Source organism: Delphinus delphis, chromosome X, assembly GCF_949987515.2.
Source record: "Delphinus delphis chromosome X, mDelDel1.2, whole genome shotgun sequence".
In the NCBI taxonomy this organism is placed as follows: Eukaryota; Metazoa; Chordata; class Mammalia; order Artiodactyla; family Delphinidae; genus Delphinus; species Delphinus delphis.
Window position 1 is genome coordinate 9,944,858 of NC_082704.1, and position 18,366 is coordinate 9,963,223.

The 18,366-nt window shown below is 44.4% G+C and overlaps 1 protein-coding gene across 2 annotated transcripts in view; it reads left to right on the plus strand.

The window, feature by feature from the left end:
* Nucleotides 1-709: 709 nt before the first annotated feature.
* Nucleotides 710-18,366, plus strand: part of ATP11C (ATPase phospholipid transporting 11C) — a 169,191-nt gene continuing 151,534 nt past the window's right edge. For both annotated transcript variants that reach the window (XM_060001975.1, XM_069540323.1), the window contains exon 1: nt 710-880. In XM_060001975.1, coding sequence (XP_059857958.1) covers nt 854-880 — 27 coding nt within the window. In that variant the 5' untranslated portion in view covers nt 710-853. The remainder of the gene's footprint in view (nt 881-18,366) is intronic.

An 18,366-nucleotide genomic window follows, 5' to 3' on the forward strand; every position in this document is an offset into this window, starting at 1 on the left:
CATAACTAATCCCCCCGCCCGCGCCCCGCCCCGCTCCGCCCCGCCCGCGCTGGGGTCTCTACAGCGCCCTGCCGGTCCCGGCTCCTCGCGCAGACCCCGGCTCCGCCCCGCCGGGAAGCGGGGAGCCCGGCTGTCTGGCGGGTTTGGGGCGGGCCGGCAGGCTGCACCGTGGCTCCCCAGCCCGGGTGCGAGACGAAAGCGCCGGGCGGGCGACGCGGCTGCCGCGGACTGAGGAGGGGCTGCGAGCGAAGCGGCGCGGCGGACGAGTTAGGGCCGGGGCAGGGCAGGCTGTGGCTCCCGCCCAAGCCAGGGGAGTAGTTTCGGGCTGAGGCGAGGTGAGGCGCGGGGCGCCTCGGGAGGGTCCCCGGTGGCCGCGAGCGGGGCGGAAGCACGCGGGCTGGCCGCAGGGAGGGCGGGCTGTGGCTCCGCGCCGGGGAAGAGTGCAGACGGCGGGGTGCCGAACCTGGCGCTGGTGGAGAGATCGGGGCGGCCCCCCTCCCTGCAGGAGGAGCCTAGCGCTCCTCCGCCATCCCTTCCCTGCGCGCTCGGCTCGCTTTCTCCGCGGGCTGCTGCGGGAGCGGCGGGGCGGCGGAGCTGGGGGAACGGCGGGGCCGCCGTCCCCGGGACGGGCGGGGCGGGGGCGGGCGGTGAGTGAGGCGGGCGGGGGCCGCGGGTGCGAGGGCGCCTGGGGGCGGGGGGAGTGAGGAGAGCCGCTGAGGGCGGGCGGGTGGCGGGGCAGCCAGCCTCGCCGTCCGTTTCGCGCCGCCGGCCCACGCCGCAGTGTGTGTTGTGGACGGCACCTTCTCAGACAGCCCAGTAGAGCCCAGCTCGGCGCCCGGCAGCCTTCGACGCGATGTTCCGCCGGAGCTTTAACCGTTTTGTAAGTACACTCCCTGCGGCTCCACGCGTGCCGGTTTGCTTGCTCGCCGGCCCCTTCGTCCGGTCCCTCAGAACAATTTTCTGAGGGGATGACTCCATCTCTGGGAGACACCACCACCACCCGTTTTTACATTTTAACTGAAACACGCTGCACAGGCGGCCAGGGTGGGAAGGCAGGTAGGGCTCTCGGAGCAGCCCCCCACCCCGCCCCCGACCCCGGACAATTTGTCCGGAGCTTCCCGGGGCTGTTACAGACCCTACCTCGGACGGGGGGCCACCCTCGGGCTGGATGGGGAGGGACCCGTGGAGGGACCGACCCAGGGGCCCCTCGGTTTGCCAATTAGTCGAAGATGGCGTTTTATTATCTGGGAGGTTGCTTTCTTTTGTTTCCTTTGCCACGAGCACATGGAGGTAAACCTAGACCTGTCACCGTGGCCCAAAAAGGACCTGGGGGCTGAAGGGTGAGAGGCTGGGGCCGGCCTCAGCCTTGCCCGGGGCTCGGCCGGCTGCTGACCCGAGGCCGGGCAAACTTTGGAGACCCAGCCTAAGCCTCTCACCTTGAGGGTATAATAAAAGCGAGGGTGATCGTCAGGGTGGGTCGAGTGGAGGTGGAGACGCGAGGAGGCTGCGCCGCCGCTGCCGAGCGCCGGGTCTGAAGCCTCGCCGAGCCCCGAACACCCCAGACACTGACCCAGGGGAGAAGGAAGGGAGCTGCGGCTGGACTCCTCCGTCCACGTTGACCCCCTCCCACAACCCCAGAAAAGGGAATTTCATTGCCGAGGGAGTTTGGCACCGGGACAAGCGATTTCTGGCTACTGACTTTTTTGAGTAATCTGTTTACTCCTGGAGGGTACCTTAAGAATGGAGTAAAACCGGGACCATTTACTTCTATGCTGCTATTTGTAGCAACTTCCTTAATTGCAAGATGAGGTGGCGGGAATAGGATTTTATTTCTGCCAATGATGTGAAAGAAAGGGTTCGTATGTAAATTTTCATTTTTCTGTCCTTAGGAAAAATGGTTGAGCGCTGTGAGCGCCCACCGCCCCCTTCCAATGTCTGTTTGAGAACTTGTCGGTTTGGCTCTTTTCCTGCGATTATTCCAAATCGAAGCGTTGCTAGCATTTTTCATGCGTCGGATGAATTTACTCTCATGTTTTTCTGCGCTTGAAACTTTCCCAAATGTACCCTGGCTAAATGAAATAATTGTACATCCCATTTTAGAATGTTATTATCACAATAGTGCTATGTTAATGTTTTTCTAAATGTTTACCTCACCCAGAAGCCGTGTCTTATGAAATTGGAGCAGGTTTACCTGTGGCACAGAGCAGTAGAGGTTGTGCATATCAGGATTTTGAAATCCGTAGGAATTGGATTGTACTGGATGCTTTGCTAAAGCAAGTGACTGAAATTGGTTTCTCACATTTAGCCTGAGAAGGTAAAAGAGCATTGTACTTCATAGTTCTATTTCACATAGATTCTTGTGATCCTGGAGTGTTGTTTGGGGGTGACAAAAAGGGAAAGGTGACAAAGAGGACTAATTGTAATATTTGGGAAAAGAATAATCTTTTCAATGGCTCTCTTATACTGGAAAACAACTGGCCTCTGGTTCATAATAAATTCATTAGCTCAAAATTGAGATCATTTGAAACCAAACAACCCAAGTATCAGTCTAAAAGCCCCCTTTGCTTTTCTTTTGCTTAGCGTGATCTGCGTTTTATGAGTCTAGTAATGAAGCAGTGCTGGCCCAGGAAGCTAGGGCATGCAGCAGAATTTGCAGCAGTTGTTGAGGTGCCAGCCTGCAGGTTTGAGGCTAGTACTTTGCATCCCCGTCCAAGATCTCTGCAGAGAATCACTTACGCTCACACTGAAAAGAGCTTTGACCTCATTGTTTCGGCTGGAATGCCCAGCTGCTCACATTTTCCTGCGCAGCCAGGACTATGGTTAAGTCTCCAGCATTTGTACCAGTGCAGTAAATTGAAAGCTTCTCAGGAGTTGTATCTGATCCCTAGGCCTAGGCCAAGGAATTAATCTGCAAACCTTTGGACTGAATGTGAAACATGCTATCAAATACTCATTGCTAAAGAATGACTTCAAAAAAAATTTTTGGTGGTGGGGGGCGGCAAATTGTAGCTCCCCTAATCAGTGAGCCAAGCACTGTCCTCATCTTTAGCCTGGTAGAGATTAAGGGGCACTCCCATTTACATCACTAGAAGGATACAGTTAAAGATTTAGGTTGGCCTTGGCCTTGCACAGCAATGTACATGTAGTCTAAGTTGTGTGCTTTTATATTTCAGAGATGGGGCTGTGAATTCCTTTCAGAATTGTGTGTTTGTGTGTGTACCTGTATGTATGTGAAATTGACTTTGAATGTGATGTAAATTACAGTGGTGTTGCTTATAGTTCTTGGTCACTGAAAACTAGATATTAAGTGTTAGGACAGGGCTTTACATTTTAAGCCTGACATGGGAAGTAGTATCAACTTCTATGGCTCAGTAGTGTTTGCTGAATCGTCTAAAAAATGCCAATTATTTCCCCAGGTTCTGCAGTTTCAAGCTAAACGAAGTAGTGATTCATTGTATTTTTTAAAGACATGGCCTTGACGTCTTTGCCATTAAAAATTGTCTTCTTTCCTTTCTGATGAATTAGGACTTTCCTTTTGACAGTTTTGAGGTAGAAAGAAATTGGTGGATTTGGTGTAGGATTTTCGGATTAAGGTATGTAGGGGGTGTCTTAAAAGATTTAAGAATTGGATGTCTACAAGTACAATAAAAGCACCGCCTGTTCCCAGTCAACATCTCCATTCTCCATAAATACAATAAATAAATAATAGTTGTTTTGTCTATACAATTTATTTCCTTTAAAAGCATGTGTTTTTTTTCTTTTTTTTTTTTTGCAGTACGTGGGCCTCTCACTGTTGTGGCCTCTCCCGTTGCGGAGCACAGGCTCCGGACGCGCAGGCTCAGCGGCCATGGCTCACGGGACCAGCCGCTCCGCGGCATGTGGGATCTTCCCAGACCGGGGCACGAACCCCTGTCCCCTGCATCGGCAGGCGGACTCTCAACCACTGCGCCACCAGGGAAGCCCGTGTTTTTTTTTTTTAGAAGGTTTTTTTTTTTTTTTTTTTGGCTGCGTTGGGTTTTCATTGCTGCGCGAGGGCTTTCTCTAGTTGCGGCGAGCAGGGGCTATCTTCGTTGTGATGCGCGGGCTTCTCATTGCGGTGGCTTCTCTTGTTGCGGAGCACGGGCTCTAGGCGCACCGGCTTCAGTAGTTGTGGCTTGCGGGCTCTAGAGCACAGACTCAGTAGTTGTGGCGAACGGACTGGGCTTAGTTGCTCCACGGCATGTGGGATCTTCCTGGACCAGGGCTCAAACCCGTGTCCCCTGCATTGGCAGGCGGATTCTTGACCACTGCGCCACCAGGGAAGTCCCTAAAAGCATGTTTAATTGGAAGTCTGGGCTAGTTGAGACTTAAGGGTCAGGGACTTTTATGTTATTTTGTCTTTTACCCTTCATAACATTCCTAGTGATTACAATAGCATTTTCACATGGGTTTAAAGGTTTAATGAGAGTCTAAACAATGAGAATTCCCCCCATTTAACTTAGTAAATTATTTCATGCTAATGATTCAAAATAAAACATTCCTTGATAAAGTAGATCAGGGGGCTTGGCCAAGTGGATGCGGTCTAATTAGCTTGTCAGAGACTGATATTAAACGGATATGAATTTCTGGATCATTGACATACAGAAGCTTAAGTTTTGAGTTGAAATACTGGAAAAAAATTATATCTCAGATTCTAGAAGCTCTTAAACTGCTTTGGTTCCATAAATCATGCAGCATATAGTAATGATATCACATAGAAAATTTTATATCTGTCAAAAGAGGCCCAGGACTGGAAAGAAATTAGACTGCATAAGGTATAATGAAAATTCAAAATAAGACCAAAAATATTCAAAATAGGTAGCCAGTTTACTACTTTGAGTCTGATCTCGGGTGGCCTCGGCCTACAGCGGCTTGAAGCAGGATTTAGGTTCCCCTGCCAGAGATTGAAGTGAGGTCACGGCAGTGAGAGCGCTGAATCCTAGCCACTAGACCACCAGGGCTAGTGGCCAGTGACAAGGACCTGGCCCGTCGGCTTTGTAGAAATGAATTCCCAAAAAGAGACGGAAAGTAGTAAAACAAGTGTTTACTAGGAGGAAAGAGGGCTCAGAGAGAGTTGTGCCCTCGTGGTAGTTTGAATCACTTATATGGGGTGTTTCTTCCAGGTTTCCCTTGGCCAATCATCCTCCTTTGCCTGATTCTTTTTTTTTTTAATGAATTTAATTTATTTATTTATTTAGCCACACCGCACGGCATGTGGGATCTTAGTTCCCCAACCAGGGATCAAACCTGTGCCTCCTGCAGTGGAAGCGTGAGTCTAAACCACTTGACCGCCAGGGAAGTCCCATGACTTTGCCTGGTTCTGAGTCCGTATTTGGTTTATCTCAGGGTCCGCCGATGTGTGTGCATGCATCTCTTAGCCAAGATGGATCCCAGCACAGAGGCCTATGGGTGGGTTGACATCACCTAGTGTGCGGTGGCGCCCCCTCCCTTTTGACCTCCAAGGAGCCTTTCTGTGTAGTCAGGAAGGTCTTCTTAATCCGGAGAATGAGGAATATGTAGTCTCTTTATCTTTTCTCTGGGCAGGGCTCAGCTCCTCTCTGTTCTCGGTATTCTCTTTGTCTGGGAGTATCTGTCCACAGGGGACAAACTCCAGCTGCTCAGTCTGGGGCCCATCTCTCTCCTGCCTCAAGTCCAAGGCAAGGCCAGTCTAGTGAAGCAATATATGAAGGCAATTAATAAAATTCAGGTAATTTTTTTTTTTAGGAGCAAGGTTTTTTGTTTTCTCCTTGAATTATCATTATCAGGGTAATTAGACTTTTTTTCTCTGTTTCACCTTACTGAAATCCTTGGCCTGACTTTGCTGAGCATGGAAAATATTGATGAGTTTATTTTATTGTGTTTAGAAATTTATCTAAATGTATGTATTGCAATATTTTTGCATTTACACAAGCATTACAAATAGCCTATGTGCATCTTGGCTCCTACCAGGTAGTTCATACGTGGCTGGGTTTAACAGGTGAATTTGTCCCTACTAAAAGCAACCTTTTATTATCATATTATATTGTAATTTCCTTTTAACTTATGTGGTACCTTACATTAGTCTTCCTCCGCTGGGAGAGAACCAACCCCTAATGCCCTAGGGAATCCATTGTTTGTAATACTCATCTCCTCTGCGTGCATCTTGAGATGAGGAATTATAGTTGAGAAAGACTGCCCTAGACTGTGAAAGCTGCTGGGGGCAAGGACAGTTGGCACAGTGCCTGGTGCATAGTAGGTGTTTGATAAATATTTGAATGAACAATTTTTATATGTTTCACATAAATAATAGCTTCCAGTTATAGACAGTGATATTTATAGTAAATTCTTCCTTATGAAGAACGATAAAAGAATGAGGAGTTCGGGCTTCCCCGGTGGCGCAGAGGTTGAGGGTCCGCCTGCCGATGCGGGGGACACGGGTTCGTGCCCCGGTCCGGGAAGATCCCACATGCCGCGGAGCGGCTGGGCCCATGAGCCATGGCCACTGAGCCCGCACATCCGGAGCCTGTGCTCCGCAACGGGAGAGGCCACAACAGGGAGAGGCCTGCGTACCGCAAAAAAAAAAAAAAAAAGAAAAGAATGATGAGTTCTAGTTAATTGGGTGTGATATTTGTGATTTATAATAACAAATATATGTATATTTTGTCTTTGTTTCTGGCCCAGAGCTCCTAAAACCCTCTGAATTTCCAACACTGAGAGCAATAAAGGTGTCTTTTATTATGTTAATTAGGTGAATTGGAAAAGCACCTCAAGTTGGGGGCTGGTTACCAGAGGAACCAACCCTTTGATTAGAGGGTTGGAACTTTCAGTCCCACTCCCCTGATTTCTGGGGAAGGGAGAGGGCCTGGCGATTGAGTTTAATCACCAGTGGCCAATGGGTTAGTCAATCATGCCTATGTAATGAAGCCTCCACAAAACCCCAAAAAGACAGGGTTTGGAGAGCTTCCAGGTTGGTGAACTCGTGGAGATTTTGGGGACAGTGGCGCGCCTGGAGAGGGCATGGAAACTCTGCGCCCTTTTCCCATTCCTTGCCCTATGCATCTTCTCTGTTTGGCAGTTCCTTTTATAATGAACCGTTAATCTAGTAAGTAAAATGTTTTTCTGAGTTTTGTGAGCCTCTCTAGCAAAATAATCAAACCAAAGGAGGAAGTTTTGGGAACCTGATCTATAGCCAGTCGGTCAGAAGTACAGGTAACAACCTGGCCTTGAGGCTGGTGTCTGAAACCCCAGGCGGGGGTTGTTGGAACCCCCAGTTTGTAGTCAGTTGGTCAGAAATACAGGTGATCACCTGGCCTTGCTACTGGTATCTGAAGTGGCGGGGAGGGGATGGTTATGGGGGTAGTCTTGTAGGATTGAGTGCTTAACCTGGGGTAGCTGATGCTGCCTCTGGGTAGATAGTGTCAGAATTGAGGTGAATTATGGGACACCCAGCTGGTGTCTGAGAATTGCTTGTTGGTGTAGGGACCACCCCCGACATAGGAACTATGATCAGAACCTAAACATTGGGGTCTACTATATACTGATTACCAATTTTTAAAGTATTAGAATAAGTCTATCTAACGACAAAACTATACTGACCATCTCTTAGATGATTACACCATCTTATGATCTTGGAGAGCATTATTTCATTCAACAAATATTCACTGAGCATCTGTATGTACTGGGCACTGTGGTGGGCCCTGGGACACATTGGTGAGCCAGACAAACTCCCTGTCTTCCTGAGATTAATGTCATTACATACACGGCTCAGAGGACATGGTGACTGCTCCACGCAACTTGAGTTTTTGTGAATTAGTTACTGTTGTGTACTTACTTGTCATTTGCCTTTCTACCAGAAATAAAGTGAGCAATCTCAGATGTTTTCTGGTTGTCTGGATTTCAGATGAAAAGGAATTTGTTGCATTTGACACCTTCAATATGACCTATACATGGCAAACTGCTTTTTTGCAAATAGATGTTAGTCCTATCCTGTGTAAAGTGGGAAACCTATTTAGAAATGAATCACTATTACTTGAAATAAATATTAAATAACCTGAACACAAGTTTTTTCCTTTTTTTTCCTGATCTGGCTTTTACTGATTAAGCAACATAAAACTCTGAATCTTCTAAATACCTTCTATAAGGGTTTACCGTTTGCTCCTTCTGTTTATGATTATTGTTCGTAATTCAAACCTTTAGTGGGTAATATTGAGTGCGTACAAATCAGGTAGCTTCCAGTGCTCTTAGTGAGCTTTTAGCAGAGGTGAGATTTGAGCAGGTAAAGCTGGCCATTTTCATATTGATGGAACTGTCCAAATGAGCAGCTGGGCAGTGGGTTCTGGGAGGTAAAGGATGGCCAGTGGGCCCTGGGAGAACCATAACTAACATCCCTGTGTCTGGATGATGTGCAGAGAACTAGCCCATGAGTGAATTCAAATACTGGTTTGTTGAGTGATGGAAAAAAATCATTAAAGCTGACTGCTTGTCTAACCTGGTTGATCAGTTCTCCCAAAGAGGTGAAAGCGTGGGACACAAAATAAAAACACTTTTTTTTTCCCCTCAAGGTGGTGGGGTTTCCTCTACATCTAGTGCTTTATATGGAATAATCTTTTGCATCTGGAATTCTTGAGATTGGGAGGAATTTTCAGGTTGGGAGGAGTGAGGTTCGAGGCTTCCACAAGTGAAGTAGGTGCTGTTTTCAAGTTTATTTCCATTCACTTAACACTTACCTTCCTGGCCTGGGATAAAGGTAGATCAGTGGTGATTGTTAAACAAACATTAGCACGACTGCAGCATATGTTAACACTACCGCAGTTTAATGATGAATGAGTAATCAGCACTGCAGATATGGGCGAAGGGTGCCCTGTGCCAGCACACTGGCAGACAACCCCTCCTCAATTACTGCCGTGTATGGAGGGATTGCTGGTTCGGCTGACTTCTTGATTATCTGAGGTTTATAGATAATGTTGGACCGTGGATATCCAGATTTGGGAGGTTAATATGTATTTGTGAAATACAGATTGTCATCAGTTTTTTGCCCCATATTTATTTAATAGAATATGGGAGGATTGGTGAAGACTACCCTGTTCAAGCAGATGCCGTGTATTTTTTTAGACTCCTCCATTATATGCTGTCTTAAAGCATTACGGTGGCTGTATTTTCCTAGTCTCTTTTTCATGTCGGTATTGAAAAAATCAGCAGGTTTTTTTTGGGGGGTGGCTGCATCGGGTGTTAGTTGCAATACGCGGTTGGGCAGGGGAGCTTTGTTGCGGCATGCGTTATCTTTTGTTGCACCGCGGGCTCTTCCTTGTGGTGCGCAGACTTCTCTCTAGTTGTGGTGTGTGGGTTTTTTCTCTCTAGTTGTGGCGCGTGGGTTCCAGAGGGCATAGGCTCTGTAGTTTGCGGCATGAGGACTCTCTTGTTGAGACGCGCAAGCTCAGTAGTTGTGGCTCGCGGGCTTAGTTGCCCCTCGGCATGTGGGATCTTAGTTCCCTGATGACCAGCGATCGAACCTGTGTCCCCTGCATTGGAAGGCAGATTCTTTACCACTGGACCACCAGGAAGGTCCCCCCAGAGGAGTTTTCTTGATAACGATTATGCCTTTAGCACAAACCCAATTCCCCAGATAACAACTGTGTCTGTGTCAAGGGTACCAACCTTGTAAGCAGACCTTTTTAAGAATAGCAGTCACAGACTTACCTGGTGGCATAGTGATTAAGAATCCACCTGCCAGTGCGGGGGACGTGGGTTTGAGCCCTGGTCTGGGGAGATCCCACATGCTGCGGAGCTACTAATCCCGAGTGCCACAACTACTGAGCCTGTGCTCTCGAGCCCGTGTGCCACAACTACTGAACTCCGTACACAGCATTGAAGACCCAACACAGCCATAAATAAATAAATAAATTTATTTATTTATTTTTTAAAAAAGAATAGCAGTCAGTCTCAGACCTGCTCTGTTAACTTTTTCCTACATGTTGTTAGGAAATCCTGGTATTTTTCAGTGAATGGAAGTGACTTGTCCTCGGTCATTAAGCTAATCAAGCAGCAGAACTGAGTCTGAGACTCCCAGCAATCACCACCTTTTTTTCATTGCTGCACATACCATGCTTCTGGATTATGGGTCATTCCTTTTCATATTGTTGAATGCATTCACTATTTGTCACTTGCAGCAGAAGAGCAGCCTGCCGGTGGTAAATTGATGCACCCAGTGGGGGAGCCAGGAAGTATTGATGTTTCTGCCAGTTTAGCGTCAACACTTGCTGGTTTCCTCTCTGGAGCATCACAGAGTTCGTGGATTTTCATTTTTTCTGACTTTGGTACTTTCATCACCGCCCCCACTCCTCCTTGTTCCATCCAATTACCTATAGTCCCAACACTCACTTGCATCATTAATTCATTCCATTCTATACATGGCTAGGTGTTAGCTCATAGGCAGCTGATTTTAAAAGTCCTTTTGGGTAACATAATTCCAAAGAGCGGGCATACTGAAGAGTATTTAGTTAAGGATGATTATATAGGAAAAGTTGCCAAAAGGAAAACAAAATTCTTGGGCTAATGAATGAATTTTATGGAAATATTTATAAATACTGTTTAACTTCAGGATTGTTCTTTGAGTTCTATGGTCATGGAAAACCCCAGAGATATCTCTCTGGTTATTCTTAAGTTTCAGCCTTTTTTTGAAAACTGTTATCAAAAAGGAAAATTAATAATTCTTTTATGTTTTTGGACAAAGAGTAAATCAGGAAACCATACTGGAAGATGCAGTAATCCTGCAGATCAACGGGGAGCAGAAGCCAGGAGGGAACTGTCACAAATAAGTAACAGCTGGGTAGAGCAGATTATGTAAGTTACACCTGTTGTGTAAGCAGTTGGGGCTGTTCTTTAAGCTTCACAATTAATGTCGTTTGCAGTAATATGGATTAAGGGATCTATAATATAGTGCACAATTTACTTTGGCTTCTTTTCTGAAAACATCCATATGAATCAAAAGCTTCTTTTGAACACTCCTGCCCTGCTTGGTTGCTATAGAGGTATGTAAGGCACAGCCTTGCTCTCCAGTAGCTTGCAGTCTATTAGAGATAGAAGACCACACACAGGGCCAACCTCCTCACAAGGCAGTAGGTCATCACTGCTCTCTTCTTGAAGGCACACACAGTAAGTGCCGCAGGCATTCAGAGGAGGGCACCAAATCTCTGGAAGCAGTGGGTGGAGGAGGAGGGATTTGTAGAGGAGGTAGCATGTGAACGAGGTGGTAGGGAACCCAAGGAATTGAAGTTTATGGGATTCTAGGGATCGGCAACCTCATTACAGGAGGAGGCATTTACCTGAGCAATCAAGCCGAGTTATTGCTTATGGCACTTAGAGCAGGGGAACCGGTCAATTTAGAGGACTTAGGTTCCAACTCTAAATGTAGCAGAGAGACAGAAACCTTAATCTTCAATGGTTTATGTTTGCCGTGGTGAAATTTAGACTTTTAGAAAGGGAGCAATGAAAGCAGACGTAAGGTGGCTTTCGTTTCCACAGTAATTGCTATAGGAATCTCCCAGTAGACACTCGTTTCTGAAATCCATAATTCCAGTGGTGGTGGCCCTCAATCTTCTGATTTCGATACAGGAACTGGGATGGAATAAACATTTGGGGTAATATTTCATGACCCTGTTTCATGTAATATCATATGACTGTTTATTTAGTTGTCCTGCTTACATAATAAGTACACACTTTCAGAAACTTTTACTACATGGGGACAATGCGGTAGTTTATTATCTTGAGTACTGGTGGTCATTGTAAAAAGCCGGGGATCAGGCCTTTGTCCAGGAGCACATTCTTTATAGTAACACTACTGTTTCCCTGTCACTAAACAACATGCCTCTTAAAAGACATTCAGACTTGACCTTCATTGTGCCTTACCAGAACATGAATTGCGTCTTATTCCCACATAACCAATTCATCACCACAAGCTGTTGATGCCACTTTGCTTTATCATCATGACTGCCACTCTAGTGCAAGTCATCAGCATCCCTTCTCTTTCATATTTGTTCCTCCTCCAGTCTTCTGTCTTTGAATAAATGACACCATCCTCTACCCAGTAGCTCAAGCTACAAACCTAGCAGTCATCCTTAATAGCCCCTTTCCCTTTATCTCCTACATCTAATCTCAGCAAATCCAATAGGTTCTGTTTCTGAAAGAGCTCTCAAATCCATCCACTTCTCTGCTTTCCCTACCACCATCCAAGTCCAAGCTACCACTGTCACTTATCCGGACCATTGCAATAGATAATCTCATCTACTCCCGCATGCTCCAGTCCATCCTCCACACAGCATCAGAGGGATCTTTTACAGATTCATATCTGAAAGCCTTCAGTGACTTTCCACTACACTCTGGATAAAGACCTGACCAGTATCAGCTTGCACTCTTCCTCACTTTTTTTCTTTCACTTTTTAAAATTGAGATATAATTCACATGACAAAAAATTTGCCATTTTAAAGTTTACAGGTAAGTGGTTTTTAGTATATTCATTATGTTGTGCAACCATCACCACAGTCTAATTCCAGGATATTTGCATCACCCCCAAAAGAAACCCTGTACCTATTAGCTGTTAGTCCCAATCCCTCTCCTCAGCCCCGGCAACCACCAATCTGCAGATCTGTGGATTTGCCTATTCTGGGCCTTTCATGTAAATCGACTCTATATGCAATATGTGCTCTTTTGTGATTGACTTATTTTCATTTAGCATGTTTTCAGGGTTTATCCGTGTCATAGCATGTGTTAGTACTTCATTCCTTTTTATGACTCAGTAAAAGTCTATAGGTCTTTATGCCATTTATGCCAGTACTGTGCTGTTTTGATTACCATAGTTTTGTAATAAGTTGAAGTCAGAAAGTATGAGGCCTCCAACTTTGTTCTTTTTCAAGATTGTTTTGGCTATCCAGGATCTCCTGAGATTTTTTGTGGATTTTAGGATGGATTTTTCTGTTACTACAAAAAGTCTTCCTCACTTTTTACCTTACATTTGCCAAAGGACCTTTGTATATACCATTTCCCTTGTCTGGTAAACTTCTCTATTTTAGTCAGTTGCCTGAACTCTTACTCATCTCTCAGGGATCGGCTTAATTATCACTTCCCCAAGGAAGCTGTCCCGTATCCTTCCCTCAGACAATGGCAGGTTCCCAGGTTCTCATAGCACTATGAACCTTTCTTTTATATTCTTTATCACAGTTGACTTTACGTTGGCATATTATATTTTTTTGCTACTTACATAGTATCAAGCTTTCCCCTATGTAGTAAATTCCATGAAGGTAAGAACCATTTTTGCTTATTGCTTATCGCTAATGCTTCAGTGCCTGACATGTAGTATATGCTCAATAAATATTTGCTGACTGAATGAAATTTGATTCCTATCTGTATTTTTAATCTTATTTCCCATTTATAATCATAGAGTTTGGGAGCTTGACTGAGAGGTCAAATTGTTCAGTCTTTAGGCATCACTGTTGTGTTCAGTTAAAAAAAAAAGATCTCTACTCATATTTTAGAAATGAAGTCATTTCCTCTAGCATGCTGTGTTTTGAATACATACAATATAATATCTCTTTTTCATTATTTTTAAGTATTTAATGGTCTCTGATGTACTTAATGAATAACTTTATATTTATGAGCATCACTGTTGTACACACATTTACAACATTGACTTTCTTGAAGTTTGCTATTATACTTTAAAAGTACTCACTTCGGGAATTCCCTGGTGGTCCAATGGTTAGGACTTGACGCTTTCACTGCCAGGGCCCAGGTTCAATCCCTGGTCAGGGAACTAAGATCCCACAAGCCCTGCGCTGAGGCCAAAATAATAATAATAATACATACATACAATAAAAGTACTTCACTATAAATAAGAAATGACGTATTTACTGATTAAAGTGCTTGTTTCATTTTGTAAGTCTTGATAACTTTTTAGTATAGCTATTTTACAAATACTTGTTTTTTAAATTTAAAAAATGGTTATATAGAGGAGTAAGTACTTTCAATGTTACTGTTTTTGTGAGTTTATTGCAGTTTTGCTGGGTACCAGATAGTCAGAAATGATAGTGGTAAGGGTCTCATTTAAGCCCTTAATACATGAAGATGGAAATAATCTTTTTATTTTACATGGATCAAAATTCAAAATGAGTTTTCTTTTTTATCTTTTTTTTTTTTCATTTTACCTTCAGTGTAAGCATTTGTGTTCTGTTAGGCTGTGTACAAAAATAACTATTCCATTCAGTGCCTTGAATTACTGATCTATGACTCCATTGATACTCTGCAGGTTTATGGAATTGTTTTAGTTGTAAATTGTCTTTGCCTTCTTACCATTATAATAACAGCTAAAACCAGAGTAGTAAATTCCTGACACTGTTTTAAGTGCTTTATAAGCATTAATTCATTATACACATTTGCTTATTGTATTAGTCAGGGTTCTCCAAAGAAACAACCAACAGGGTCTTTGTGTGAAGTAAATACCTATATATTTATTATTTTAATATTATTTACATGTAGGGACTTCCCTGGTGGTGCAGTGGTTAAGAATCCGCCTGCCAATGCAGGGGACACAGGTTCGAGCCCTGGTCTGGGAAGATCCCACATGCCGGGAGCAACTATGCCCATGTGCCACAACTACTAATGGTTAATATTATTTATTTATTTTTAATTAATTTATTTAATTAATTTATTTTTGGCTGTATTGGGTCTTTGTTGCTGCACGCGGGCTTTCTCTAGTTGTGGCGAGCTTGGGCTACTCTTCGTAGCGGTGCACAGGCTTCTCATTGTGGTGGCTTCTCTTGTTGCGGAGCAGGGCTCTAGGCACGCAGGCTTCAGTAGTTGTGGCACATGGGCTCAGTAGTTGTGTCTCGCGGGCTCTAGAGCTCAGGCTCAGTAGTTGTGGCGCACAGGCTTAGTTGCTCCACGGCATGTGGGATCTTCCCAGACCAGGGCTTGAACCCGTGTTCTCAACCGCTGCACCACCAGGGAAGCCCAGTTAATATTATTTACATGTAAATATTTAAATAAATTTCTTCATATATATATATGTATACACATATTTACACACACACACATACATACACATATAAAGAAACTTGCAAGGAATTGGCTTACAAGGTTTGCAAGGAATTGGCTCACATGATTATGGAGGCTGAGAAGTCCCAAGACCTGGAGTCAGCAAGCTGGAGACCAGGAGACCAATGGTGAAGTTCCAGTCTGAGTGGGACGGCCAGAGAACCTGGAGAGCTGATGGTATAAGTTCCAGTCCAAAGGCTAGTGTTACGCTTGATACCCAGGAGGAGCCAGTGCTTCAGTTCAAGTCCTGAGGCCAGTTAAACCAGTGTCCCAGCTTAAAGGCCATTAGGCAGGAGGAGTTGCCTCTTACTCCAAGGAAGGTCAGCCTTTCTTCCTTCCTTCCTTTCTTTCTTTCTTTCTTCCTTCCTTTTTTGGCTGTGTTGGGTCCTTGTTGCTGCATGCAGGCTTTCTCTAGTTGCGTCGAGCAGGGGCTACTCTTTGTTGTTGTGCGCAGGCTTCTCATTGCAGTGGCTTCTCGTTGCAGAGCACGGGTTCTAGGCACATGGGCTCTATAGTGCAGGCTCAGTATTTGTGGCGCACGGGCTTAGTTGCTTCGCGGCATGTGGGATCTTTCCGGACCAGGGATCGAACCTGTGTCCCCTGCACTGGCAGGCGGATTCTTAACCACCGCGCCACCAGGGAAGTCTCGGTCTTTTTGTTTTATTTAGGACTTCAACTGGTTGAATGAGGTCCACTCACATTATTGAGGGCAATTTGCTTTACTCTGTTTACCAATTCAGATGTTAATCTCATCCAGGAATACCCTCACAGACAAACCCAGAATGTCTGACCAAATATCTGGTCAGTATGTGGCACAGTCAAGATGACACATAAAATTAACCATCACACTTATGTCCTAGAATCATGTGAAGATGAATGAACAAATATAAACTGTGTATAGACCAGGAATGGAAGATTTTACCATAAGTAACTGTAGTCTGCTAACCTTACCATCTGTAAAATGAAGGGTTTCGACTGCTACATGGTCTGTAAGGCTCATTGAAGTCCTAGAAGTGGTAAAAGATCTTAGAGACCTTTTAATTGTCCAGCCTCTTCATTTTACAGCTGAAGAAATGTACAGAAAGAGGGCAAATGGCTTGTCCAAGATTATTCAGTGAATGGGAGTTCAGAAATAGGAATTCCAGGCTCAGCTCTGTAACGTATGTCCTCAGTTTCCTCTTTGAACTGCAAGGGCTCCTGGGTCATCAATATTTAAGTTCTCTCCCAGCTTTATAATTTCGTATAAATGTTTAGGCTTCATAGTCTAGCAGTGGAATTTTTTGACTATTTTCTTTTCTTTTTTTAATTAATTTTTATTGGAGTATAGTTGATTTTTGACTTTTTTTTTTTTTTTTGGCGGCACACGGGCCTCTCACTGTTGCCTCTCCTGCCGCGGAGCACAGGCTCCGGACGCGCAGGCTCAGTCAGCGGCCATGGCTCACAGGCCCAGCCGCTCTGCGGCTTGACTATTTTCTATTGGGTTGTTTATCTCTGTTACTCTTTGGGTCTTCATCTGTCTCTTTTTTTTTTTTTGTAAGGAGGGAGGGAGGTCTCCATCTCTTGGTTGCTCATTTGACTATACTCTACCCCGAATTCCATTTCTCCTTTAACAGTAATGAGTGTGAACTAAATTGTCTGTACTTCGGATGGAAATAATGACAGACTTTAATGGGCTTTTAAAAGTGGTTGTAGTTTTCGTTTTACACTGACCTGAGTGATTGGGGGATCAAATGTAGACGCATGCCTCTGTTAGTACTGTGTTCTAGAAATGAACTTAACTCTGATTAACCTCTTAGCTAACAGCTCTAATGGAGGAGAGCGTTTTTGGTGGTACTGAAATACGATGGGCAGGCTTCCTGGGGAGCAGCAGCACTGTCTGTGCCAGTGGCCACCTGACGTTAGTTCCCAAAGACACTCTTACTCATCTCTACTCCTGAACACCGTTAGCTGCACAATGGTAGATAGAGAGGCAGCACTTGGGTTGGCTGAGTCACAGCTGCTAGGACACAGTAGGGGCAATAAGAAGAAAATTCATATGTACATATTTGAGAACCAGTTTGATGAAAAGTGTCGGTAGAATATATATCCGTGTTTTGAAATGTGAAGCAGTGTAATTAAAATATTGTGCAAATTTAGACGTACTAATCAAACATACTAATGAAGGCAGTTTAATCAAAGTGAAATCAAACCAAAAGACATACTAATGGATTTATAGAATCCATGTTTGGAATTAATATTTTACATAGTCATGAAATTCATGTTGTATCAACAAATGTCTCTTTTGTTCCTAATATATACCTAGCGTTGTGGAAGTTTTTTGAGGTATGGGACTGGAAACTTCTCTGTTATGGTGCCTCCACTAACCAGCACTGTAGCCTTAGGAAAATCACTTCGTTTTTAAATACATTGTTTTACAAATGTAATATTCAGTGCATATAGAAGGACACGTGTTAAATATATGCATAATAAAATGACCACTCACGTACCTGCACCCCAACTTCAGAATTAAACCATTACCAATATAATTCTACCTGTGTGCTCCTTTCTTATCTCATCCCCGTCTCCCCACAACCCTGTAACTATTAACCTTATTTCTGTGAATCATTCTGTTGCTTTAAAAAATAGTTTTAACACATATATATGCAAATTTAGATAATATATTAGTTTTCTTGAGCTTATAGAAATAGTATACTGGGTTTTTATTCTTATTCAATATTAAATTGCTAAGATTCTTCATAAGGTGTTTTTTTGTTTTTTTTTTTGCGGTTCGCGGGCCTCTCACTGTTGTGGCCTCTCCCGCTGTGGAGCACAGGCTCCGGACGCGCAGGCTCAGCGGCCCAGCCGCTCAGTGGCATGTGGGATCCTCCCGGACCGGGGCACGAACCCGTGTCCCCTGCATCGGCAGGCAGACTCTCAACCACTGCGCCACCAGGGAAGCCCACTTCATAAGGTTTTATGTAGCTATAGTTGATTCATTGTCACTGCTGAATAATATTTTACTTTGGGAATATACTAGAATTTACCCATTCTTCTGTCAATGGACCTATAGGTTATTTGCAGGGTTTTTTTTTTTTCTGTATGACCAGAAAATGTGTCTTTTAGTGTATATTTATATGTATAAAAATTCTTCTGTCAATGGACCTATAGGTTATTTGCAGGGTTTTTTTTTTTTCTGTATGACCAGAAAATGTGTCTTTTAGTGTATATTTATAAAAGGGGTTCCCCCCCAGTGCGTGTAGGATACACATATACATATACAAACACACACTCAGGCATATGTATAGGAAA